Raw genomic sequence first — 25,377 nt, forward strand, 5'->3', positions numbered from 1 at the left:
TCTTGTCATGAAGTAAATGATACCTTCTTGTTTGTTCAGCGAAGCACGTAAATCTACGCAGCTCATTTCTCCCAAGCAGACTCTCTATCATTCAATCTCAGTCCTCCTAGCAAGAATGTCTACCCCCCTTTTTCCAGATGGCGGATGGGACGTCCACCACCACATCTGTGAACGTAAGGTCTAAAAAGACATCCCTAGACATTGATATCGGCTTCGTTTTATCTCACATACTATCGATCTACAGCTGTTCGATTTCCCTACGATTCAAACCGTCACCTCACTCCACCTCCTGCATCAATCAAAAAAATACAACGAATTCAAGCTAAAGACTGGGATCACACACTCGGTATTGACTCATGGTCTCTCATATGGCGCAGACAGTAGCTGCCTAACCACATTCACAGCGGATCTTGGACGAACCGTAACGAAGGGAATCGCAGTAATTGACCCAGAGATAGTGACGCCAGACGAGCTTGCAGAAATGCACGCCAACGGGGTCCGCGGTATCAGAGTCAACATTTATAAGTACAACGCAATGCATGATGTTGAGCATCAGAAAGTTGTCTTGACGGCCCATGCGCGGGCGCTGGACGGCAATGTTACACACTGGAATATGGCGTTTACGCATACTCATCCGGAGTTTTGGGGGGCATTAAAGCCTGTTATTGTGGGAGAGATTGTACCGAGAGGAATTCGACTTGTGACGGATCATTTTGCCTTGCTAAAGGGGGCAAGTATGCTGCCTTTTGAATGCGAGGGCAACATCAATCGACAACAGGGATTTGAAGATATTCTGGATCTAGTCCAGGCAGGTCATCTTTTCGTGAAGGTCAGTGCGCCTTACAGGATTCGTCTTCGGGCACCGCACTTTGAGGACCTGAAACCTCTTGTTCGGGCACTTTTCGATGCGAATCCACATCAGCTTGTGTGGGGGAGTGATTGGTATGTATTGGTGTTTGTTGAATTGCAGCGAGGATTCTGACGCTTTTTCAGGCCACATACACCCTTGATGAAGGTCCGCACGGGAGGAGGCGTTGACTGAAACTCCATATCTGGAAGTTGATGATATGGCTTGGCTGGAGAGCTTGCGCTCGTGGTTATCGGATGATGAGTGGAGGATGTTGATGGTGCAGAACCCCAAGAAATTGTATGATTGGTAGGAACTTGCATATCACAACTCGGAACAATTGAAGTTCAAATATGCAATGAGTATGTCACACTTCATATATATACGAAATATGTAGAGTTCTTCAATAATTGAGTCAATATTTGAGCCTTGGTCAACGGCGTTATCAGCTGTCCACTATACTGCGCATGTCTATAGTCTCTCCGCTGGGTGGTCCGAGCTTGCGGGCTTGGCCAACATGTCCTATCATTAGAAACCTGAACCCATTTCTTACCTCTTCCTTCAGTGCCCCCTTCGTTTTTCTTTTTCCCTACGTCTAAATACATTCCACACTGCCTGGTCTTGGTCTAGAGACCTGTCGCGGTGATGTTTCAGGTAATTCCCTAGGATCTCCATTTCAGGCTCATCCGGGGAGAGGATAAGGCTGCAGAGGCCGCGCAATGCGCACAAGACCACAAAGAACCCAAGAAGACTGACACTGCTATTTCTACAGCGCCTGCGCGACGCTATTGACTCGCGAATCGCAGAGGAACAGGCTCGTCAAAAGTCCGCCCAAGACAATATCACCCGCTCCAATTCCTCTCGAAGACCACCCTCCTCATCCCCCGGTCAACGGCCCCGCGGACAACGCAACGCAAGCACCCCGGTTCGAGGCCCAGATCCAAAGGAGTTCGAGGCAGAATTCACCATCGGCGATGATGATGCCTCTAGTCGCTCGGGGACTCCCCGCGTAGATACCCCGGACCCGGCCTCGGAGGTGACTAGTTCAGCGGGCGATCGTGCGGAGGAGACAGAAACGGCCCCTTCCACTACCGATGTCTCTGAGGACACCACTGAAAACACTGAAAAGACCGATAACTCCGATAAAAGTGACAAAGAAAAGGAACCTGCCTCGTCCGCTGCGGCTGCAGATGCGGAGTCAAATAAACCTGCGGCAACCGAGTTGCCTGCTGATGTCAGGGCTAAACTGCGCCGGTTGGATAAACTGGAATCCCGTTACCATGGTATGTGGCGTTGAATTGGGAAAATACATCCTGTTGAACTTGGGGGAATACCGGGTGAACTGACATTTTGAATTCTGTAGAACTTCTCAAAGCTTACCGTAACGCACACTCGCGTGTCCTGTCCATCGAACCTTTCGAAGCTGCCCTGCGCGAAAATACCCCTCTTACCTCGATTGGCGAACCCAAGGCCCTGACAGAATACCTCAATCAGATCTCGCTCAAGTCGGATATGGTGATGGAGGAGATGAAGCGGGTAGCGACCGAGCGCGATGACTTCAAAAAGAGAATGGACGAGGCAGAGAAATCTGCAAAGGAAGCTCTGGATGAAGTCACGGGCCTCAAGAAAGAAAAGGAGGAGAAGAGGCCTTCTAAAGAAAAGACGTCTTCCGATGACAAGGAGGAAACCAGCGAGGAATTCTTCTCATTCGATAACGAGGTTCCCCGATTGGAGGGCGAGTTGAAGGAAAAGCAAGAGGAGGTTGAGACTCTGAAGTCAGAGGTCGAACAGCTCAAGAAGGATGTTTCAGTCACCCGCGAATCTACGGAGGGCATGGTACAAAACTTGGAATCTGCCACTCGGGAATTGGTGGAGTTGCGCGACACCAAGACGAAGCTTGATGAGGAGATCGAGGGTCTTAAGTCGAAGTCCAGCAACACTGAAGACGTCAAGGCGAAGCTCGCGACTGCCGAATCTACCCTCGAAAGCACAATCGCCGAAGCTGAGAAGCTGAAGAAAGAACTCAAGGAAAAGAGTGACGATATCGAGAAACTTCAAGTTCAAGCAACCGAGGCTGACAAGGCTAAGAAGACCGAAGACAACTCCGAGTTGGTATCGCAGCTCGAGGAGGCCAAGAAGGTTAAGGACGCCAGTGAGAAACGTCTTAATGTCGTACAGGGCCTAGTTGACAGCCTCAAATCCCAGCTCAAGGACGCTGAATCTACTGTGTCTGATCTCAAGTCAGACATTGCCAAGAATTCAGAAAGCTCTGAGAAACTGCAGAAGGTTGTCGATTTTATGGACAGCAACATGAAGGACAACAATGCCTGGAAGACTGCCAAGGAGAATGTCTCTGCAGGAAAGGTCGCCGATTTCGAAGAGATTCGCAAGAGCTTGGCTCCCGCCGAGAAAGCCACTCAGGCTAGCACGACTGCTACTCTCCAGAAGGATTCAACACCAGCCGTCACGCCCGCATCTACCGGCGGTGGAGCTGGTGGAAATAAGAAGAAGAACAAGAAGAAGAAGAAGGGAGGCAATGCTGCTGCAGAACCAGCTAAATCCAGCGATGCGCCAACTGAGCAGGTTGAACAGGCCGAGGAGCTTGCAGAGCCAACCGTACCCGCTGCAGAACTCGAAGAGCTAAAGCAAAAGATCGAGAATCTCAGCAAGCAGCTATCCGACAAGGAGGACGCTATCGACCGTCTTAGCGCTAAGCTCAAGGGAGAAGAAGATTTGAAGGAAGAGATAGAATCCTTACGTGATGACTTGATCAATGTGGGACAAGAGCACGTCGAGTCTAAAGATAAGATTAAGGTGCTTACTGCGGAGAAGTCTGCCCTTGAAGAAACTATCGGCAAATTGGAGAAGGAGTTGATTGATCTCCGGACTAGCAATGCTTCAACCAGTGCTGATTCAGAGAAGTTACAAAAGGGCCTCAAGGAGGAATTCGAGGCTCTGAAAATCAAGGCGGCTACTATGGAAACAGATCTTTCTGCCGCAAAGCAGCTGGCTGCCACCCGGTTTAAAGACCTGACTGACTTACGCGAAACGCTCCAGAAGGTCCAACCAGAGCTGCGTAACCTCCGAGCTGAATCGTCAGAATTGAAGAGTCTGAAGGAGACCCTGACGGGCAAGAACAACGAGCTGAGGACTCTTGAGTCCAAGCATGAAGATCTACGTGCAGAGTTGAAGACTTCAAAGACAAAAATATCGGAACGTGATACAGAAGTCAATACTTTGAACAAAAAGATCCGCCAGGAGACGGACAGCCGTCTCAAGGCAGAGGAGCATCTTAATGTTGCCCAATCAGACCTCCGCTCTGCCGAGTCAAGAAAGCAAGATGCTATTAATGCCAAGGACAAGACCGCGGGAGATCTCTCTAAGGCCCAAGATAATCTCAGGACCTCTCGCACAAAGATCCGAGAGATGGATGAGCAAATGAGCCAACTGAACAAGGAACTCGGAAGCTTACGCGAGGAGATCCAGTTGAAGACAGCTCAACACTCCAGTGCTCAGAGTCTGATGAACAACATGCGCGATCAGACTGCTGAAGTCGCCATGCAAATGAAAGAGGCTCGTGAACGATGTGACAGTTTGGAGGAGGAGTTATCAGATGCTCATCGTCTACTGAGCGAGCGTACTCGTGAGGGTGAGACTATGCGTCGTCTTCTCAGCGAGATTGAAGGTCGCATGGATGCCAAGGTTCGCGACTTCAAGGAACGTATGGAGACAGCCGTCGAGGAGCGCGACCGTGCCGAAGACGAGGCTAGTACTCAGGGACGTCGTCGGGCCCGCGAGATGGAGGAGCTAAAGGCTAAGGTCCGCGAAGCCGAACGGGCACTGCGCACCGCAGAAGAAGATAAAGAAGAGCTTGAACATTCTCAAAAGGACTGGCGGCGACGCCGTGAGGAGCTAGAGCTTCTTTCCGAACGCTCTACCCAGGAAGTAGAGGAAGTTCGCCAAGCCATGGCCGGGCTACGTGAAGCACTAGACGGAAGCGAGAAACAAGTTCGTGATCTAGAGAAAGAAAAGGCTGAGCTCCGTCGCTCCGTGGAGGAGACAAACAACCGACTGGAGAAGCTGCGGAAATCACACAAGACGCTTGGCGAAGATGTTCGCCTTCGTGGATTGGATTCTGGTCGTCAATCTTCACGATCATCGATTGACTCTGGTTCTCGACGCGGCATGGCTTCTCCGTCTGGACAAGATCGCAGCGCGTCTAGTCGTCGTAGTGAAACGCCATCTGTATCTGGTACGGCGAGCAACCAGTCCATTGATTATATGTATCTCAAGAATGTCCTGCTGCAATTTTTGGAGCAAAAGGACAAGAACTATCAGAAACAGTTGATCCCTGTCCTGGGGATGCTGCTACATTTTGATCGGTAAGTTATGCTCCTTTATTCTTCTCTTATGTACTTGTATACTGACCTTTTGCAGAACGGACGAACAAAAATGGATGTCGGCCATTATGTCTAAATGATTCTATAATTAACCCCTTTATATGTCCCATATGGACGTGATCACCTTTTATTTTCCCTTGTCCTGTGTATAATATCCATTGTCGCTAAAGTATTTATTCATTCTCGTGGAGATAACACGAGGTATATTTCTCTATGGCTTTTATACTCGTGCTATGGCGTTTTTACTGAAGCAGTTAGAGTTACTAACTCCAAATCCGCGACTATTTCAAGTTTGCACCGCTCCTATCGTGTCAGATCCAGAAATAGATACAGAATAGTATGTGTAGGGTGTCAGCGTGTGTCAGCACCTGGGTAACAGCACTTGAGATGTGGCTATGTGCGGCATTTAGGAATTTGTTGGTAAAGTGGCTACGATTCAATCTTGTAGATTGAGATAATGCCAGACAGTATTTCATCATAGAGCGTATGAAGGAAGTCCTAATACAGATCTATCGCTAGGTAATGGAAGTTGGACTATTAGACAATAAAGAGAGATGCTTGACTCATGCCTGAGGTGTCGACAGCAACATATTCAATTACGTCATTCATAGGAGCTCTTCGGAATAAATATATCCCGTTGCCCCGTGTCCACCGCCTTCTTTTTCTGCCACCTCCTATGAACACACCAGCTGAAAGCGGCAGAATGGCGGATTGTTCGCTTACCGCACTCGTGTCTCTCGTGCCTGACTCAGATCGTCCCCCTCCACCGCTCCCACCTCCTGCTTACAGCATCTTCAACTGCTTACCTCATTCAGCATCTACATTCAAAACAAGCAAAGACTTCATCCTTCAGAGTTAAGAAACCGTTCAAAGGGCTGCATATTAGCTGATTAGCTCTGGTCCTTCAAACACCCCCTTTTTCCCACTTCAATGCAACCTGCGTTGGCGCCAGCGCCGCATCCCAGTATGCAATCTTCTGCTCAGGTAAGCAGCTTAACCTCGACGCGTTTGTCATCAGATCGTCTTCCCGCGCCAAGTACAGTTAGGAGCTATACTTGATGCATGATATTGGGTAGTGTAGACATGGTCTCGCGAAGGGCCTCAGGACGCGTCGCACCGCGTTTCTGGCCTTTCCGCGCAAACCCGGGTCCTCGCTATATCTTGGTCGCAAATCGCTAACCATCTGGATATAGGACCACGCGGACCAGGGTATGTCTATACCAACTTTGCTAGTTATTTGATGTTCGAAAATACTCCTTTGCCCTTGAATGAGGGCTGGATGACGATATTGAATTCACTACTTGATCTATTGCATCACTTTTTTGGCTTGTGGCGAAAACGCGCACAGAGCTTCAAAAATGATCGGCTTAGTATAATGGCTGACTTATAGCTTGTAGTCCTTCATGACCAACTTCTGGCCGCTCAGCACCAGCTGCAGAATGCTCGCCATCAGGGTGGCCCGGGCCCTCAGCAGCATATGGCACCAAACACTGCCAGCCCGCGCGACCAAACTAACATCGACCCTGCTATCTCTGGCGCCATGATGAACGCTGCTCCCCCACAGACCCCTAGTCAGCCTCCTCAAGGTTCGCCAGAAGATGACAGCCCCAAATCATACGGAAAGCGTGAACTCTCAACATCTAAGCGTGCTGCGCAGAACCGTGCTGCTCAGGTAAGTAACCAGACATTCGGCATTTGTCCAATCGCGCCTAAGTCGTTACTCAAGCTAACTGTATCAAACTAGCGTGCCTTCCGCCAACGTAAGGAGACATACATCCGTAAACTTGAAGATGAGAACAAAAACATCGATAGTTATAAGGACACCATCTCTAAACTCATTAATGAGAACTATGCTCTACGAGACCACGTTATCAACCTGCAGACTCGTCTGATGGAGGCCCAGGTTGAAGTACCAGACCTGCCACCAAACATTGATTTGACCCAGCAGCCTCGTCATGACCTGGCCCTTGCTGGTCTTTCCGCCGGTGGCCCTGGTTCCGTACCCCAACCCGGTGGCCCGCAGTCCCAACACTCTAGCAGTGTCAACGATGACATGAACTCTTTGAACCGCATCGCCGTCGCCGGACTAGGAATGCGAAAGCACCCCGATGAGACCAACTTCATGGGCAACGCTTTCCAGCAGAACAAGCGCTCGCGCAGTGACGAGAACACCACGGATCCAGACCTCGTCTCTAAGCAGGAGCCTAATCCACATGGCCTTCCCATGGCTTAAGTTTTCAAATTCCTGCGTTCTTTCTCCGGTCCAAGCAGCCCCCTATATCCCGTCTTATTTTGTTGCTCCCTCTTGACGTCTGCTTGATCACATTTCTCTCCATATCTTGGTTCCAGTAACGGTGTGTGGCGCGATACGCGACTTGGCTTTTTTGTGGATTTCTGTAGCTCGGTGGTGTTTGTCACGTTTTTGTTACTTCTGTTCATTATTTGTCCCAACTGTTAGCATGGCGTTATTGAGCACCTGGATGTGTTTCAGGGTTCATGCTTTATGTCACAATAGCTACGAAACTCAATTTCACAGTGAATAACATTGATTTGCGCTATCTGGACAAAACTCGATCCGATTCCCAAGCTAGGAGTTTGAACATCAATTGGTACATTACGGTCGATCCAAGCCATACTCTCGAATCAAAACATCTGCGCAAGTAGCCCCTGTCACATACGCCGTTGCCTGCGTGTGATTATTTGTCAGAACAGGGACAACACTCATATCCGCAACTCTCAGATTTTCAACTCCAATCACCCGGAACCGCTTATCAACTGCTGCATCGGCATCTCCTTCTTTCCCCATCTTCGCTGTTCCAGTCATATGCCAACTAGTCGATGCGTTACTCCTCCAGAACTCCAGAATGTCTTCATCAGAGTCGGATTCCGGTGCAAGTGCCGGGGCAACTGTGTCCTTTGCAAAACTGGGATGACGGGTTGCTTCGAGTAGATGCTTGTAAATCTCCACAACTGCGCGCTGGTCGAATGGGTGGACTAAGAACTTCGGATCAAACATAAGAGGGTCGTCTGGATTAGATGACTGCAGGCGTACTTCGCCGGATGATTGCCCGTTCATCAAGAAGGCCACCAGACAGACATAGCTGTAGTCCTGGAAGGTCCCAGGGAAGACAAGGTGTACGGGGAACCCGGCAATAACTTCATACTGTGGAATTGTTTCTCTGTTCATAAATTCCTGGACTGGCGCTTCGAGGTCTTTGAATTCCTGGCATGATGTGACTTTGTCGGATTTGAACCAACCGCAGCTCACTTGGCACCCATATTGAGTCCATGATCCCGTATTGTCTTTGTTCCATTGTGTCAGCGCTGCATCCATTGCGTCTTCAGAGCCGTAAAATGCGTTTCTGTCGTTGCTCTCGGGGCTGCGCATTAACATTATAGGTGCGAAAAGATGGTCTTTGAGTCCTTGGCCTACTGCGGGTAGGTCTTGGATTACTGGGATGTTGAACTTGTTGAGTTCTGCTGCTGGGCCGATCCCGGAGTGCATGAGGATCTTTGGTGTGTCCAGGGAGCCAGCGGACAGAATGACATCTTTGCTAGCGAAGTCTAGAATGTTGTTAGTTGGCTGGTTTTATATATGATCAAATGGTTCGTGGCTTACACTTGCTCCCTTTGGTCTCAACTCCGATGGCCTTCTTGTCCTGTATGAGTACTCGTTGAACTGGCGTATCTGTCACAGTAACCAGGTTGTCTGGAATATTGACCAATAGATCTGCTGCTGTAGTTCTGCGTCCTTTACTCGCAGAGTTGATCATCAGGCCCATTCCAAGGGGATTGCCAGAGTTATGATCTAAATTCTGCGCAAATCCAGACTCCCATAGGGAATTAAGAATGAGAGGTACATCACTTTCCCACTTTTTCGCATACCCAGTCTGTAAACCTCCGTTATTTCCATGATCAGCTGGATTAGGTTGCGCATACTTTCGATTTTCTTCAAGGTCAACTCTCCCATCAAAAGTCTCAAGATTCTTGAAACGTCGCTGCATAGCATCCCATCCGAACGTTCCCTCGTCCTCAACTATCTCCGCCCATGTATCGTAGTCATCTCTTGCGCCGACAGTATATACCCCAAAATTAATGGCTGAGCCTCCGCCTATTCCTTTCCCGCGTGAGTAGTCCAGGACTCGCCCGTTACAGCCTTCCTGTGGAGTGGTTTTGTAGCCCCAATTCAATGAAGGTTCTGAGAAGGTTGTCCAGCGTTTTCCGTCGACTCTTAGTGTTTCATCTTCATTCTTTCCGCCGGCTTCCAGGAGAAGAACCCGTGGTCTGGCCGTGGTTTTGCTGAGGGAGGCCGCGAGAGCGCAGCCTGCTGGACCGGCTATACAAGTATACTCAGTACTTATTCATGAAGATTTGAATATATACTTACCTCCTACAATAATGAAATCATACGTGTCTTGTTCGTATCCCATTCTGGCGATGGAGTTTCTTGGAGATGAGGATCAAATGAAGGGATCCTAGGTGTACTATGGGCCTTGGTGCGGTAGACCCACAGCTTTATATTATGATCCAGCCCCGCATCAACTTGCATTCATTGCAGGTGTAATTAGCCGAGCAGACTAAGCGATGGGATGAAAAGCTGCAGCTTAATCTTTATTACCGATGTCTCACCATGCAGGCATCATGCAGGCATCATGCATCATTGAAGTGGACTTTGGTTGGATTTTGTCCAACCGTGAACCATGGATAAGTACTGGCCAGGCGCTACACCTCGCTACTGTCTTCGTCCTAGCATTCCCTTATTGTGGGTGGTCTAATCAAAGTTATAAATACTCGAAAAAACTCCGATCGCTTACCCTGTCCAGCAAAATATTGGGTTATTTCCTTTAAATTGAGTTTTGTTTATACTATAATTAGGGTGAGGCCATTGCGCCCTTATTGTCCAATGTCCATTGACAACGAACTCCACTATGGAGTTACGCAGAGAACCATAAATCAATTGTAAGTTGATTTCTTCTTGCTACTAATTTAATTATGGAACTTGAAGGCATGTGCCCCATGGCTTTGAGGCTAGTAACAGTCTCAGTATTGTCTTGTTTTTCGCAACTTCCGCGTAGTCCAGAGCTGTATGACCAGCGTTATCCATCTCATCAATATTCGCACCAGCTTTCATAATCATCCTAACCGTCGTGGGATCTTCAGACAACACAGCAAAATGCAGTGCTGTTTGTCCTCGGGGGTTTCTCATCTCAATATCGGCCCATCCTCGTTCCAGCATCAGTACGACGATCTTGCCGCAGCCCCAGAGTGCCGCGGTAAAGAATATGTGACTATCATGTCCTATCGCGCTTTGTAACTTAATGTCTGCACCAAGTTCGACAAGCACTGCAAAGGCGCCGGCGCAATCTCCATCTACTGCGCAACCGAGATAAGTTTGTTTATCGTTTTGAATAGTGTTAGGATCCACTCCCCAGCGAATCAACTCTCGAACTGTCTCTGTTTTATCCGACTGAATGGCGCAGTGTAACGCGTCTCCGTACCAATTGCGTAATCGCGGATTAGCGCCATGATCCAGCAGAGTTCGGGTTGTTTGGACATGTCCAGCCGCGGCAGCGTGGATAACTGGTGTGCTACCCATTTCCGTGAGTTCGTTAACATCGTATGTGCCGCTGTCGAGGAGCTCACAAACTGCCCGTTTGAGACCGTGCCGGGAAGCATGATGGAGCGCTGAAAAGCTTTTGCATTCCTCGGAATCGTAGTATTCAAATCTCTTACCTTGCGAATATTGTCGCACTTGGTTCGAGATTGCTGTAGCGACGGGACACGAGAAAAATACTAACAATGCAGACCAAACTTCAGCATCGGTTTCGGTTACTCGCGTAAACTGGCCCCAATACACAGTGGCCCAGGTGAGAAAAGGATACATTTCCATTTTATCCTCAATTTCACTATCATCCCACCAAGGCCCACCATGGAAGTCTTCAAGCACAAGATATCGTAGACATGTCACCGCAATCGTGGCTTTGGCTTTCGGGAAGAGATCTGTCGCATTCTCTCTCAAATATTCCTGAATTGCGTAGTGGGCAAGCCGCACGTAACCCTCCACATCTACGGTCGCAAGGCCCTGGCAGCATTCGAGGATCGTCTTGACGTATGGCCGGTATCTCACATTAACAGTATTTCCCACGCTGCGAGCAGCCAAGGCATCGCTCAGTTCCAGTACGGTCATTGCCCGGGGTGTGTGAGAAAGCCACATAAGAGCACCCATTCCGAGTCGACTACGGCTCTCGGGAAGTCGCTGGATACGAGAAATAGTATCCGAAAAGGCGTCACTGAGACTGTAGGACATGTCTGCTATTCTGTCCTCCATCTCGCCGATAGTAGGTTCTTTGAGAATTGTACGGAGTTGTAGAATTGGAAGAAGAAACCTAATATGGAAATGATACTCATGTCAGGGCTTTTACTTTCAAGCTAGTGGATCATCAATATGGCATACATTCCCTCTGCATTCTGCGTCAGTTTCCATATCAGTCTGCTCACAAATTCATGATCTGCGATGTCATATATTCTTGCTGCGTTAAGTTCTTGCCGCAAGCACATTTGCAAATCGTCCTCATGGGCTTCGATTTCGAGCTTCGGGTGTTGTTGGAAAATATTTGCGATATCTAGAATATGAGGTCGACATGTAACTAAAAATCGTACTTTAGGACTGCGTATCAGGTTTTGAATGCTTTGAAGGCAGGTTGTTCGATGCTCTGACTCGTCGAGTCCGTCGAATACCAGATATACACAATCCAAATTAGAAGCAAGGTCAGTTAGGAGTCTTTCAGAATCGTGAACAGGTATTTGACCATTCCGGCCACCCTTCTCATAAAGCTCGAGCACGGCACTGGGTATGGTGGGTAGACTTTGTAGAAGTTGTCTCAAAATACAGCGTAGAACCAATGGTGTACTTTGAGATGATTGATCTTGGTGGTCGAAGTAGAAGTAAGCAACAGGTGAGTTCTCACTTGAGCTAGAGTCCAGGAGTTCGTCGATGATAATGGATCTGCAAAATCAGCTCAGTCTTTTAAAACGGGTGTGGGGTGTCATACGCAAGGTTTGTTTTGCCAGATCCTTGAATGCCATAACACACAAGAACATTTGATGCAGAACTATTGTTTCGCCACTGAATGAACTCGTCTTTCTGCAAGATCCACTTTCCGGTGTTCTGAACTCTTGAGCTCTGCACAAGCTGGTGTTTCTGATCGTGTTTTCCATTCGAGATCCAGTTGAAAATACTTATTTTGGCTTCTTTCTCGATATTGACTTTGTTTGTGTGTCGTTGCTCTTCGACAAAATCAAGGATTTGAGCGGTATGTGCTTCAACTGTCTGGATGGTTCTGAATTGTTCTAGCTGCTGTCCCATCAATTCTAAAACATCGTCTGATGTGCGAGAAAGAAGCCGACAACCCTCAATCGACAAAGCGAATCCCATCCAGTTAGTGAAATTACGTATTTCCTGGATTAGCTTTTGGTACTCTTTCTCGGTAAAAGGCCATAGTAAGCGACTCCCCTTCCTGTTGGCGTCTTTAGCCAGCTTCTTGCAAAGCGATCGCAACCTTGTCTCGCATGCAGCAGAGCAAGTTCGGAGAACCGAAGACTCTTGAAATTGAATAGAGCTGGTTCTTATGGAATCGCCCTTTAGGAGATCATGTAGATTTTCCACGTTTGATTGGAGTGCTTCGAGCTCGATCACCAAGGTTGCGATTGATTCCTTCGCGCACTTCACGTTGTCTATATATTCTTTTGCCGTAGTGATCGCACCGGCTATCAAGGGCAAAACACCCGCAATACCAAGCGATATAGATAGAGGATCCATTCTCAACGTTCAGGGGGCTTGGAAAAGCGGGGTGTTGATTTACGAGTAGCCAGCTGTTGCACAGGTAAAATGCCAAGAGCATGAGGGGCTATAGCAAAGCCACGGCCGTATTCAGATTAGTGCGAGTAAATAAGCCACTTTGATTCGAGCTGGATTTTTCTGACGAGAGAAACGCTTTCACGAGCACTAGAAGCTCCCAGCTCATGTCAAAATTCGTATAATAAACTTTCATAGCCAGTACCACTCGTTGTGACTCGACGAAATTGACCAGTTATGGGGGGACAATAGCGATCATCGGGACAGACCCCATTCTCTATGTCTTTCCACTTGTCTTCAGATCGATGTACTTGAGCTCACAGTACAGGTAGCAATATAATAGGTGGTAAATTTCATAAATAGCCAATAGAGGCCTTTTCCGATGATAGCCATGGGCCTCGTAACCAGTGAAGATAATAACAATGAACATACTCTTCCAGCCCTTTCTTATTCGCTCCCTCGGCGCCAATTATGTCTTTTATTACAATGACCAGAATGCAATCCTCAGCAGTGAGTTCCCCCAGCCATCAAGGACGACCCTGCGTCGAGAGTCCAATCCGATGCACATTCCCATTTCAATTGTTTCGAAGGTCCGATGGAGTGTATCATGTGAGAATTGAAGGGTCAGTGGATCAATAATTGGGTGTCTCCAGTCGTCGTGGCTAAAACAATCCTTGCTCATTCGAGGAGCTGTTAGTAAGGGCGGGGCTATATGGCTGGGGTGGTTGGTCTCGGCTTGGGATCGGGACTATCCAGCCATGTCTCCATACTGTAGCATAGTAAGAGGTTGGTAGTTCCCCAGTGAAACGGAAGGAACGGCAGAAAAAGAAGGCGGAAAGTGGCAGATCAAACAGGGCCAACACAGCAAACAGTGCAAACAGGTGACTCTCCCCCGAAAACTTCCACTTGAACTGCCTAAAGCGGGTTAGCGTCCTTTGCCCCGGAAAATTAGACTTTTTCGCTTTTTCGACCTCTCGAGCCCCAATGTCCGTGGTGACATTCATAACATTTTCCCTCTCTCATGAGGGTTATATTCAGTGATTTCAGTTCTTCTATCTTAGTTTCATCATAGGCTATTTAGCTAGCCCGTTGTGTTCTGCTGTGATCGGCAGTTTGGCGCGTGCGGAGTCGCTAGAACCCACGCAGGTGGAAAGAACCCACTCTGTACTCCATCTTATTCTCCTCATTTCGTTCGTTCGCCTGGGGGGCGACCCAGTGCCACCCTGCTCTCGTTTTTGGGTTCCTGCATATATTCTTCATAATCTCTTTTTTTATTTATTTCTGGGGGAAATTGAGTGTCTGTCACCACACTTAACCTGATTTCAATTATCGATTGTTCGCCCTTGTCTCCGATCCTCCCGCTCTCGGCGACCGTGAAGTTACATCCGACGTCCACACACATACTCGAGATCGCGAAACTCGAGAACAGCGTTCGAGACCCGTTATCGCCCTCCGCCCCTCATCATTCTCACAAGTACATATCGCATTCCCTACACGCTGTCCATATTCGATAATATCCTCCTACCAATACATACAATCGCACGAATGTTCAGCCAATGCTAGATCATGGCTATGAAATTGATCAATCGGAACAAGTTACGCATACGACAGGGGATTCAAACAAGCGGGGTATAACGAATCACCCCGAGATTTTCAATACCATAACACAAACGCGCTGGTCAATTGCCTGGTCATGGGGGACACCCTAGATCAGCCTCCCGATGGCCTAATCGGCGGTTACCATGGTGGTAGTCTAACGGTGCGCATTTTAATGATTGTGTTTTCTTCGATCGCGCTATACAATGCTATTGAGCTCTTTATCTTATTATTCTTAACGTTCCAAACCTACCGGGGCTTATATTTCTGGACTCTACTACTGTCCGTCGTGCTCGGTGTCGTCCCTCATACCATTGGATATATTCTGGAATTTTTTGCATTGGCTCCGCTATGGTTGTCATTGACCTTGTCGACTATTGGTTTTTATGTCATGGTGCCAGGCCAGTCGGTTGTTCTATATTCTCGACTTCATTTAGTCGTTCAGGATCGCCGAGTTCTACGCTTTGTACTTTGGCTGATTATCATCGACGCCATCATCCTTCTCATCCCAACCACCGTTCTTACCTTCTCTACTGCTTATGTGCGGACCGATCCGTTCATTCGAGGCTATAATGTGATGGAGCGCATGCAGTTGGCTTGGTTCTGCTGTCAAGAATTCGTCATCTCTGGTATCTACATCTGCGAGACGGTCAAGCTGCTTCAAATGATGCCAGATAAAGATCAGCGTCGGACTAGAATCATGTATGAATTGTTGGCTATCAACTTCGTCATCATTCTGCTCGACGTCGCTCTGTTATTAGTTGAGTATATTGGCTACTACTCACTGCAAACCACTTTGAAACCCATGGTGTACAGCATAAAGCTCAAATTGGAGTTCGGTGTTCTTGGCAAACTGGTCTCCTTGGTCCAGACATCTCGATCCCAGCCGACTTCTGGAGAACCGGAAGAATACCCACAATTTGTGGACCCGACTCAGCTGACTTCCGACGTCACGCATGCTGCTCCTGTGGAGCGCGCCCCTCGTGGTATGCGCGGTTGGAATAATATTTCTTTGGAAAGTTTACCAATTTCGGAACAAAGGATTCGCCCATCAACACGGTCACGGGTCTCGAGCGACAGTGGCCATCCATCTTGACCCACACCATCCCATTCCATACAACTTCCTCGTCTTTAACAAAATATCCGTGTCGCGCACGGATTGTATTGTTCCTCCCGAAAGCCGATCTCTTCGGCAATGGCTCAATGGTGCCATGAGGCAAATGCCTCGTATTCGTCACACATATCTTGACACCCCCCCTCCAGCTTCGCTGCACCTGCGCGAAGCCTCGCGCACTTATCACGCGCCGAGACATGAGGCTCTGGATCTTCATATTGGTGAAATTCACATGGACTGCATTGTGTACAGCTCACCACGGCTTCCAACACTGTATAATTTTGCCGTGTTTTGTCAATAAATTTGGTCTTGGGTCTGCCCTCCAGGGGCTATGGCCGTCAAGTTTGTATAATTACATCACAAGTGTTATTTACTGTTAACTTTATATACATTGGAGATATCGAAAATTTTATACCTAGGACTTCTCTGACTAATGGTTTGTTTCATGATATGAACAGTCATAGTTCGTGATGACAACCATACTACGTTGTTATGACGGATGATAAGGGAGTACAAATATTGACTTCTATGACACAAAAAAAGCCACTCGATCTTGAATCTTAAATCTATTCGGCATTAACGTATATCAGTATGGCACACGCTGTCTTCATTCATCATGGTCCCTACGAATCCATCCCCGACCATGCAACTCCCGGTCTACGATTCCTCACGCGTTTCCTCCCAGCCGTGGACAATCTCAACCCAGTTCCTAACCCTGTTAGTAATTTCTTCGATCCAAATGCGCCTATCACCATCGACAACAATCCTCCAAACCCAGCCAAGTCTGCACTCCCCCTCCTCGAAGTCCGAAGCCGCCACTTGTCGCACTTTAGACACGAAATCAATATTGCGTGGGATATGGACCTCAGCAACACACTATCCAACAACGGCTCCAGGAACAATAATCCAGATCAATACTCGAACCCCGATGAGCGAAATGATACACAGGGTCCCTTGAAACGAACTGTCATGTTTGAGGCGACATCCGAAACGATTTTTAAAGTTGATCCAGACCAACTCCCCATAAAGATTCAAGAGTTCAACATTTTGGATCTAGAGGGTTCAAACGAAAACGAACTTCAAGTTAAAGAAATGCGCATCTACCTCGAGGCAAGACCTGTTCAGGCTCGTGCAGCTGCATTACAAATGGAATCAGCATTTGGTGAGTCACAAAGGGAGACACAACTGGAATAGATATTCTCGGTCTCCTCAACAAGAACAAACCTATGACCAATCTTTTCATGATTGTTATCTCGATTCTATCTCCACTGCGGAATGATCGCGGAATGAATCTAAATCCCCTGCACCGGCGGGGCTTGGCTATCGCCTCGACCTGGTGCTTTGGGCATGGTTAGCCGTCACTATGGCTTATCAGTTGCGGGGTCGGGAACGGCTTGTCTCCGGGGATTTGCCATCTACCGATAGGATGGGTGGAGCCATAAATACAATTCTCTACGGCGATTGAATTTCTAATCTTTTTTGTGTTTGAGTCTACATTTGAATCGAATCGGCAAAATGCAGTCTGTTCAAGATCAACAAGATATCATTCAAAAGGTTCGCGAGATCTTGGATAAGTATGAGACTTGTCTTGGGGAGATCAATCAGAAAGTAAGAATAGCAACACTTTACTTCCTTTTTTTATTTTTATTTCCAAAGCTAAATGAACATGTTTCTCTTAATAGATCTGGTCTAAGCCTGAACTTGCTTTCGAAGAATATTCAGCACATGATAATATCTGTGCATTCTTCGATTCCCTTGCGGATGAGGGCTATGTCGTAAAACGTCATGCATACGGCGTTGAGACAGCACTTGAAATTTCCTACACACATGGAAGAGGTGGTCGGGTAGTTGCATTCAACGCAGAGTATGATGCTTTGCCTGGAATCGGACATGCGTGTGGTCACAATCTCATTGCTACTAGCTCCATTGCTTCTTTCCTAGCTACTGCCGAGGCAATGAAAGCGCTTTACTCTGATAAAATTGGATTCTCGGCTCGTCTTCTTGGTACCCCCGCTGAAGAAGGGGGTGGTGGTAAGCTGCATCTGATAGATGGGGGTGCTTACAAGGGTGTTGATGCTTGCTTCATGGTTCATCCTTTCCCAGTCTTGTCTGGCGCCCCAGACCTCCTCAGCTCGAGTTCTTGTACGGGCCAGTACCTTGCAAATGATAAGGTGGAGGTTACCTTTACTGGAAAGCCGGCTCATGCATCTGCTGCGCCGTGGGAAGGTATTAATGCGCTTGATGCTGTTGTGGCGGCTTATGTGAACATCTCAATGCTGCGACAACAGATTTTGCCCACGCAGAAGATTCATGGTGTCGTATTAAGGGGTGGTGAGAGGCCTAATGTTATTCCCGCCTCTACGACGGTGGATTATTATATTCGGTCGGAGACGAAGAAGACTTTAAAGCCTTTGACTGAGCGCGTGTTGAAGTGTTTCGAGGCGGCAGCTATGGCTACTGGGTGTACAGTTGAGTATAAATGGTATGTTCTAATTTGTGTATCTACAGGTTGGGAAATAATAACTAATATGTTTTCGTTAGGGACGCTGCTTATACCGACATGAAAAACAACAAACCTATTTGTGATAGTTACACATCGGCTATGAACGCCATGGGCTACAGTACTATACTCGATGCAGTTGGTCAGGAGGGTGGCTTGAGCGGAGGCTCAACTGATATGGGTATCCTTTCTTACAATATCTCCCTAGACGTCGTCTCTGGATACTGATTACTGATAATTCTCCCAGGCAATGTATCCTACGAGGTTCCGGGTTTCCATGGAGGGTTCTATATCCATACAGAGGGTGTTAACCACACACCTCATTTCACTGCTGGTGCGGGGTCTCAAGAGAGCTTCAAGCGCAGTTTATACTGTGCAGCTGGAATGGCTGTAGTTGGATGTCGTGTGTTGGCTGATGACGGGTTTGCAAAGGCGATCCAAGCTGACTTTGAGAAAGACCTATAGACGAAAAGAAGTTCGTTTTTCTAGAAACAATTCAGATTATTTTACAGCAAGACTTCAAATCTACAAATCTATTTGCCAAATTCTGAGCTTTCCGTAAATCCTTTGTAGAATCTAGTAGCCAACTTCCCACGAGTACGAGTACGAGGCACGTTATATTCCATCGCGGCTTCACCAGCGCGCCTAGTAAACTTTAATTACCAATAGAAACTCGCCAGTTTAAATGACTCGGTACTTCAACGCCCAATATAGCAAAGCTCGTGTAAATCTGCCGTGAATGAGACCCGAAGAGGAGAACCTTATGCACCACCTAAGTCACTCCGCTGCACGCTCCCGGCAAGCAACCCCGCGAGTCCAGTCTTGCGGGGAAATTAAATGCATTAGCATATAAAAAGCATATTTCGAGCTAAAAAATACTTTTATTGGCTCTGCTCGTTAATCGCACCCCTTCTGTCTGGTGGGATCCACCGCGGAACTACCCCGTGTTTCTATATTGGTAGGTTCAAGCGACTTTGTAGTGTAAGTCCGGGGAAAGGAGAGGAAGTTGACACCGATCTTGGATTTCCGGGTTGGAATGTCGGGTATCTCCTATTTTGTTGATGGGGGTGATATTTATTATAAGGAGTGCAGGGCCAGTGGGTATTTGAAGTGAAGTGAATCCTGGCACATCTGTTATCTTAAATTATCTAAGGGTTGCCGTTGGTTCAGCCTTGGAAGCGTATCTGTCAAAATGGTTGACGAAAATGATCTCAAGCATGATATCGAGCCACCGAGTCATGACTTCGATATTGGGCAGATGCTCGCTGTCGAGTCTACGCCAGAGGAGGAGAAGAAAGTCCTAAGAAAGCTGGATTTTGTGTATGTGATTTTGTCTACACAAATACATGCTATGCCTCATGAACTAATTATTCACCGTTGTATTAGATTGATCCCACTAATGGGCGCTGCTTATTTTCTGCAATTTCTCGACAAGTTGGCATTGAGTCAGGCGACTTTGTTCAATCTTCGCGAAGACCTGGTAGACCATCTCTTCCGATTTCCATCGTACTGAAACTGATTGAATAGAAATTACATGGCTCGCAATATTCGTGGACTTCGGCGGTCTTTTACTTTGGATACTTCTTTTGGAGTTGGCCCAGCTCATATATCATCGTTCGTTTGCCAATTGGGAAATATTTGGCTGTCTCCGTGTAGGTCCAACTCCTTGATTTCTATGATTCAAATTCACTGACAAGACAGCTTTATTTGGGGCGGGATTTTAATGTGCCATGCTGCATGCACGAATTTCACTGGTCTGATGATTGCTCGATTTTTCCTGGGAGTTGGAGAGGCTGCTATTGCACCTGGCTTCACGTTGCTTACTGGAATGTTCTATACTCGGGCTGAGCAGCCTGTTCGGTATGTTGTTGCAGATTGTCTTGTTTGAAAAACAATCACTGATGTTTTAGACAATCTGCCTGGTTCTTTGGAAATTGCATCGCTGTCCTTATTGGGCCCTTAGTCGCGTACGGCATCGGCAACATCAGTTCGGCCCCAATCGAGACATGGAAGCTTATGTTCTTAATACTGGGTGCCATCACATCGTCGTATGGTATCGTTCTTTTTTGGTTTCTTCCAGACTCTCCAACTAAAGCTGTATTCCTCACGCAAAATGAGCGGGCTATTGCGATCCAGCGTACCATCAAGAATAAAACTGGTGTTCTGGACAATGGGAAGTTCAAGTGGTCCCAGGCGGCAGATGCTTTGAAAGATCCACAGGTTTGGCTTTTGGTTTTGAACTCCTTTACATCGAACCTGTGCAATGGCGGAATCACAACAGTGAGTTACCAACTGCAACTGCAACACTATCGACATTGCTAATCATCGTATAGTTCACCTCGATTATTACCGCAGGGTTTGGTTTCAGTGATCTCAAAGCTCTTTTGATGCAAATGCCTCAAGGCGGAGCTCAAATAGTATTTCTTGTCCTGACATCTATAGCGTGTACCTTTATCCCCCACTCCAGAATCATAGCCATGATTTTGAATACAATTGTTTCTGTGATCGGCTTGATATTGATTTGGAAGTTGAACCCAGAAGAACAGGTCGGTCGCATGGTAGGGCTGACTCTGGCTGTTGTCTATGCCATCAATCTGCCCATCTCACTAAGTGTTGTGACGTCTAATATCGCTGGGTTTTCGAAAAAGAGTGTGGCTAGTGCGCTCTTGTTTATCGCCTACTGTGTTGGCAATGTTATTGGGCCACAGTTCTTCCTTGCCTCTGAGGAGCCATCTTACCCTGTAAGTTTTATTATTGATCTTTCTTATGAATATTCAATTAATATTATGATATAGACCGGTATCAAAGCAGCCATGTCAGGACTTGTCTTGAGTATATGTTTCTTGATTTGCTTGCTGGCTTACTACATCTGGGAAAATCGACGACGGGATAGACTTCATGGTTCCCCTGAGGAGATGACGGTTAGAGCGGAGTTGCAGGATGAGCTGTCAAATAACACAGACCGGGAAATTGATAGTTTCCGATACTTGCTTTAGCTATATATGACTTCAAGTTGGACTAGTTCTCTGTTACTAAGCTACAACCCAATTCATTGATCCACTCGAACATTTGACGGTACTGGTATCTTCAATTTTTTTATATTCTCTGTATTGAAGATACATTATAAAGAAAACCCATGATTCTGATCAATCACGCAATATCAGTGGTACTCTTCATCGCAGTAATCATCATAATCTCTGCTGAGCACAAACTTGAAGTCGTATCCACGAGTGGGTCATATCCATGAATATCCACATTGGCAATAGCCACGGCGCAATCTAAACCAATCAATCATCGAGACCGGAAACTGTTCACGGGAACCTCAGGCTCAATGGAGACAAGTCGACGCCACGAACCAGTCAGGGCTGCGTGAAATTGAAGCCACTGGTTGTTGAGGGTTAAAAGTAACATCGCTTTAGTTCTAGATCTTCTTGATTCGCAGCCTGGAAAAGTGTATGATTTATAGGTTGGAAGGACGTCTTCACTGTCGGAGAGTCCCGGGATACTATTAAACAAAGTGGAAAATCTTGGAATCTACCAACAATAATGGGTACGTCGCCTTCATTGGGAAAGAAATGAGATGTCCAGTTCAAGTTTTTCACAGCGTATTAATTTTTTTTCCCGCCTCGACAGGGCGATGAACCAGAGTAGTGTGTGATGGCCCACGGCAGAAACTTGTTTTCCTCTCTCTTTTTCCTCTCTTCCTGTTGAACGTTGGGCCAATTGTAATAGCGAGATCTTGCCGAGCACGGTTAACTGTGGGGAAGACCCACACATACACCGCGCTCCCCTCGAGGAGGGTCTCGCAAAAGGAATGCGACCGCGACTCACACTGTTCAACGACAGCCTTGGATGTTATCATTGTAGTCCATCGCCACAAATGACCCCAGAAGATGGCAAATATCAATATTCTCCACCATCAGGTCGGAGGTTGCACGTTTGATCTCACAAACAGGTGCGCATGTTGTGGTTTCTTACACTGGGGGCCGGAGATCGCTGACCCCTCGCCAGATATTCTAGTTTACGACTGCTAGGTGTGGGAACACATGGCCTGGTTTGGTAAATTGACATGATTCATATCCTTTCTTCGAGACTGTGAAGCTGATCGTGTATTTAGCGCGGGTGTCGACCTATTAACAAATGAAGGCGTCGCCATAAAGAAGGTTCGTTTGCCGTTTCACTCAAAAGGTGAAGCAAAACGAATCTTCAGAGAGGTGAAACTTCTCAGGCATCTTAACCATGATAATGTTTGCTTGTCTCCAGGATTTTGTCCGCATTACCTATGTGTTGTACTCAGGCTGATCTGATACCGAACAAGGTGGTGTATCTACGCGATATCTTTGTTTCGCCTCTTGATGATATGTCAGTATTACAGAAAACTCCATTCTCTACCTTTATCGAGTGTTTCATGCATGATCTTGCTGCCAACGGCGTATATCTGACTTCGGTTTAGTTATATAATTACCGAACTTCTCAGTACCGACCTGGCCCATATTATTCGGTCAAGGCCGATGGAGAATCAATTTACTCAATACTTCTTCTATCAAATCATGGTAGGTTTGGCAATATCATCATGATACCCACTGTCACTTCCTCGGCTCGGTTGCAGTCTAGTTATGGTTCATTTTACTGACTGATAGCATCAGCGTGGTTTGAAATACATACACTCCGCAGGGGTGGTCCATCGAGATCTCAAACCCAGCAATATTCTAGTAAACGAAAACTGTGATCTGAAGATTTGTGACTTTGGCTTAGCCCGCATAGTAGATTCTACTATGACGGGCTACGTGACAACGCGATTCTATCGAGCGCCTGAGACTATGCTCACCTGGCAAGAGTATAACGTTGAAATTGACATGTGGAGTGCGGGCTGTATACTCGCGGAGATGATCGAAGGCCGCCCATTATTTCCAGGCCACAGTCATGTAGATCAGCTACAACTGATCATACGGATTCTAGGCTCAGTTCCTGACGAGATAACACAAAAAATATGCTCCAGAAACGTGGGTTTTATCTCAGGCTCAACCCCAGTGTATTCAACGCTAGATGTGCTGACTTGCTTGTTTTAGACCTCGCAATATGTGGAATCATTGCCACATCGCCCGAAACAGTCCTTTACGAACATAGTCAAAAGAGCAGATCCAGAAGGTAAAATCCAATTCTTACTTTCATTGCTTGAGAAATACCTCTCTCTAACAAACAACTAGCTCTGGACGTACTCGAAAGGCTGCTTGTATGGGACCCAGCCAAACGATTGAAAGCAAACGCCGCATTGGCGCATCCATATTTGAGCAGATATCATGACCCAGATGATGAACCAGTGGCCGATAGGCCATTCGATTGGGCTCTGGTCGATATAGACCACACAATCGACTCTTTGAAAAGTCTAGTGTATGTCCTTGATTTGAGAACGGTCATTTCTTTCAATATTTTGCTAACATGTTTATTTGGCCAGCTTTACTGAAATTCTGGATCACTTCGGTACAAGCCTGGAGGAGTACGATGCAGACATACCGGCGGTGCCATATGCAGCACCCGTAGCATAACCGTTTGATGATCAATGACCCACTTTTGTATTCTTGTAATGATGTTAATGAACTATTTTCGGCCATTGCGGCATATTTCTTTCATATTGAGCAGTGAGTTCTTCCTCCATTCTTGATGAATATTGAATGTGCCTCTCTATGCAGGTCTTCATTTGGATTTCTCATATTTTCTAACTTGAATTCATAGTGCTGCTCCAGCTCCATCACTCTGATACCACCAAGAAAGGGCGAAATCTTTTCATTTAACCTATCCTGGACGTGGTAAAAGGACTTTTTGGAGTGGTGAACAGTTCAAGCTCCACCGACTACGCAATTCTTCTCGATTTGATTGATTCCTAGGTAGCCAGGCAGAAGGTCTTTCTCGGTTCAAATACTTCCGCGTACATACATACCATTTGTTAGCGTTCAAATGTTGGCGATTTTGATTGATATTTTCATGAGAAAGATTGGTACTATTGCATATTGGTGTATGAACGGAGCATGGCATATGTATTCTACAATTCAATGTTGTAAGTTGGTCAATCAATATCTATCTATAAATTCATGTATTTCTTGGCACTCAATGACTCAGGGAAATTGCGACATCTTGCAATTATTTGCCGGATTGTAGCAGGGCTCCAGGGTAGGGAGCGGTGAAAATCTGAAATCGCATAATGAACTTTCCCCTTGGTTCGGAGTGCTTCGATTATAAACGAGCAATGCTATCTCGCTTCTGATGACGTGGTAAAGTATCCAGATTCGGACATGTGCGATACACTTTTGTACCTTCGTAGGCCGTGGCGAATGGGCTGAGGTGTCTTCAAGTGGATCCACTGTGATCGAATCGCCGAGGGTTCGGCCGACCGTTTGCCTATTAAAGGGCAGATGAATATTGACGATGTCATCGTGCATGGTACCTTGAAATAGACGATCCTCTTGAAATCTCACAGCCCGATGATGTCATTCAAATCTGGGGAGAGCCCCAAGGACAGCCATGCTGCACCACCGAATCATGATGATGCAGAATGGCTCCACTCCTGGATACAAACCATCCATCTGAACGAGACTAACCGTGCGCAAAGAAAACCCTGCAGTTTTGCCACACCTTACCCAAGACCAAGACGCCAAAACAGCCCGATAAATCACTAGCGTACGGAGTGGTTCAGCCACTGAGAGCGATGTGGACTTGCGGATCTCTTCCGGATTGGGACATTTGAAGGTATTCGAAACTCCACCAAGAAGCGAATCTCAACTTGGGAATGGCAGAATCAAATATATGGAATCTCTCTCTCTGTGTGTGTAGTGAGACACAGTTCCATGCGTCCTCCGTCCAATGAGTTGTAGTGTGTAGTTAGCCTGGGGCCCCCACACGCGCAAATTCCGATCAAATTGCTTTGACCGCCCACACCTACAGCCTCTCCGCCTTTGCCCCTCCATGTCCTGGTTCGGCTTCTCTCTCCAGTATCTTTTTCTGCTTCTGTGATCGGCACTGCTTTTTCTGTCTCCTTCTCTATCTTGAGCATCCTTTCGTGATTCCCAG

At 47.0% G+C, this 25,377-nt stretch overlaps 8 protein-coding genes across 8 annotated transcripts; 6 read left to right on the forward strand and 2 right to left on the reverse strand.

Moving 5' to 3' along the window:
• Positions 1-137: 137 nt before the first annotated feature.
• Positions 138-5,233, forward strand: N7478_007329 (putative vesicle-mediated transport protein (Imh1); the record flags this gene model as incomplete). The annotated part of the gene is made up of 4 exons (XM_056923543.1): positions 138-173; positions 245-829; positions 1,620-2,130; positions 2,211-5,233. 4 exons carry the CDS (start codon positions 138-140, stop codon positions 5,231-5,233), a joined length of 4,155 nt encoding a protein of 1,384 aa, XP_056781580.1.
• Positions 5,234-6,177: 944 nt separating this feature from the next.
• On the forward strand, positions 6,178-7,480 carry N7478_007330 (uncharacterized protein; the record flags this gene model as incomplete). The annotated part of the gene is made up of 4 exons (XM_056923544.1): positions 6,178-6,231; positions 6,441-6,456; positions 6,645-6,919; positions 6,992-7,480. The coding sequence occupies 4 exons, from the start codon at positions 6,178-6,180 to the stop codon at positions 7,478-7,480; spliced, it is 834 nt and encodes a 277-aa protein (XP_056781581.1).
• Positions 7,481-7,861: 381 nt separating this feature from the next.
• N7478_007331 (GMC family oxidoreductase) lies at positions 7,862-9,677 on the reverse strand (the record flags this gene model as incomplete). Its single annotated transcript, XM_056923545.1, has 3 exons — positions 7,862-8,811; positions 8,867-9,583; positions 9,635-9,677. 3 exons carry the CDS (start codon positions 9,675-9,677, stop codon positions 7,862-7,864), a joined length of 1,710 nt encoding a protein of 569 aa, XP_056781582.1.
• Positions 9,678-10,237: 560 nt separating this feature from the next.
• Positions 10,238-13,066, reverse strand: N7478_007332 (ankyrin repeat domain-containing protein; the record flags this gene model as incomplete). The annotated part of the gene is made up of 3 exons (XM_056923546.1): positions 10,238-11,633; positions 11,702-12,253; positions 12,300-13,066. 3 exons carry the CDS (start codon positions 13,064-13,066, stop codon positions 10,238-10,240), a joined length of 2,715 nt encoding a protein of 904 aa, XP_056781583.1.
• Positions 13,067-14,795: 1,729 nt separating this feature from the next.
• On the forward strand, positions 14,796-15,794 carry N7478_007333 (uncharacterized protein; the record flags this gene model as incomplete). Its single annotated transcript, XM_056923547.1, has 1 exon — positions 14,796-15,794. One exon carries the CDS (start codon positions 14,796-14,798, stop codon positions 15,792-15,794), a length of 999 nt encoding a protein of 332 aa, XP_056781584.1.
• A 609-nt stretch (positions 15,795-16,403) lies between these two features.
• N7478_007334 (uncharacterized protein) lies at positions 16,404-17,006 on the forward strand (the record flags this gene model as incomplete). The annotated part of the gene is made up of 1 exon (XM_056923548.1): positions 16,404-17,006. One exon carries the CDS (start codon positions 16,404-16,406, stop codon positions 17,004-17,006), a length of 603 nt encoding a protein of 200 aa, XP_056781585.1.
• Positions 17,007-17,327: 321 nt separating this feature from the next.
• Positions 17,328-18,777, forward strand: N7478_007335 (M20 family metallopeptidase; the record flags this gene model as incomplete). Its single annotated transcript, XM_056923549.1, has 4 exons — positions 17,328-17,420; positions 17,495-18,294; positions 18,354-18,493; positions 18,560-18,777. 4 exons carry the CDS (start codon positions 17,328-17,330, stop codon positions 18,775-18,777), a joined length of 1,251 nt encoding a protein of 416 aa, XP_056781586.1.
• A 727-nt stretch (positions 18,778-19,504) lies between these two features.
• Positions 19,505-21,308, forward strand: N7478_007336 (uncharacterized protein; the record flags this gene model as incomplete). Its single annotated transcript, XM_056923550.1, has 7 exons — positions 19,505-19,632; positions 19,699-19,792; positions 19,840-19,964; positions 20,014-20,172; positions 20,223-20,592; positions 20,646-21,053; positions 21,108-21,308. The coding sequence occupies 7 exons, from the start codon at positions 19,505-19,507 to the stop codon at positions 21,306-21,308; spliced, it is 1,485 nt and encodes a 494-aa protein (XP_056781587.1).
• Positions 21,309-25,377: the final 4,069 nt, after the last annotated feature.

Source organism: Penicillium angulare, assembly GCF_028827245.1.
Source record: "Penicillium angulare strain IBT 27051 chromosome Unknown utg000004l_segment0_segment0, whole genome shotgun sequence".
Classification (NCBI taxonomy): Eukaryota; Fungi; Ascomycota; class Eurotiomycetes; order Eurotiales; family Aspergillaceae; genus Penicillium; species Penicillium angulare.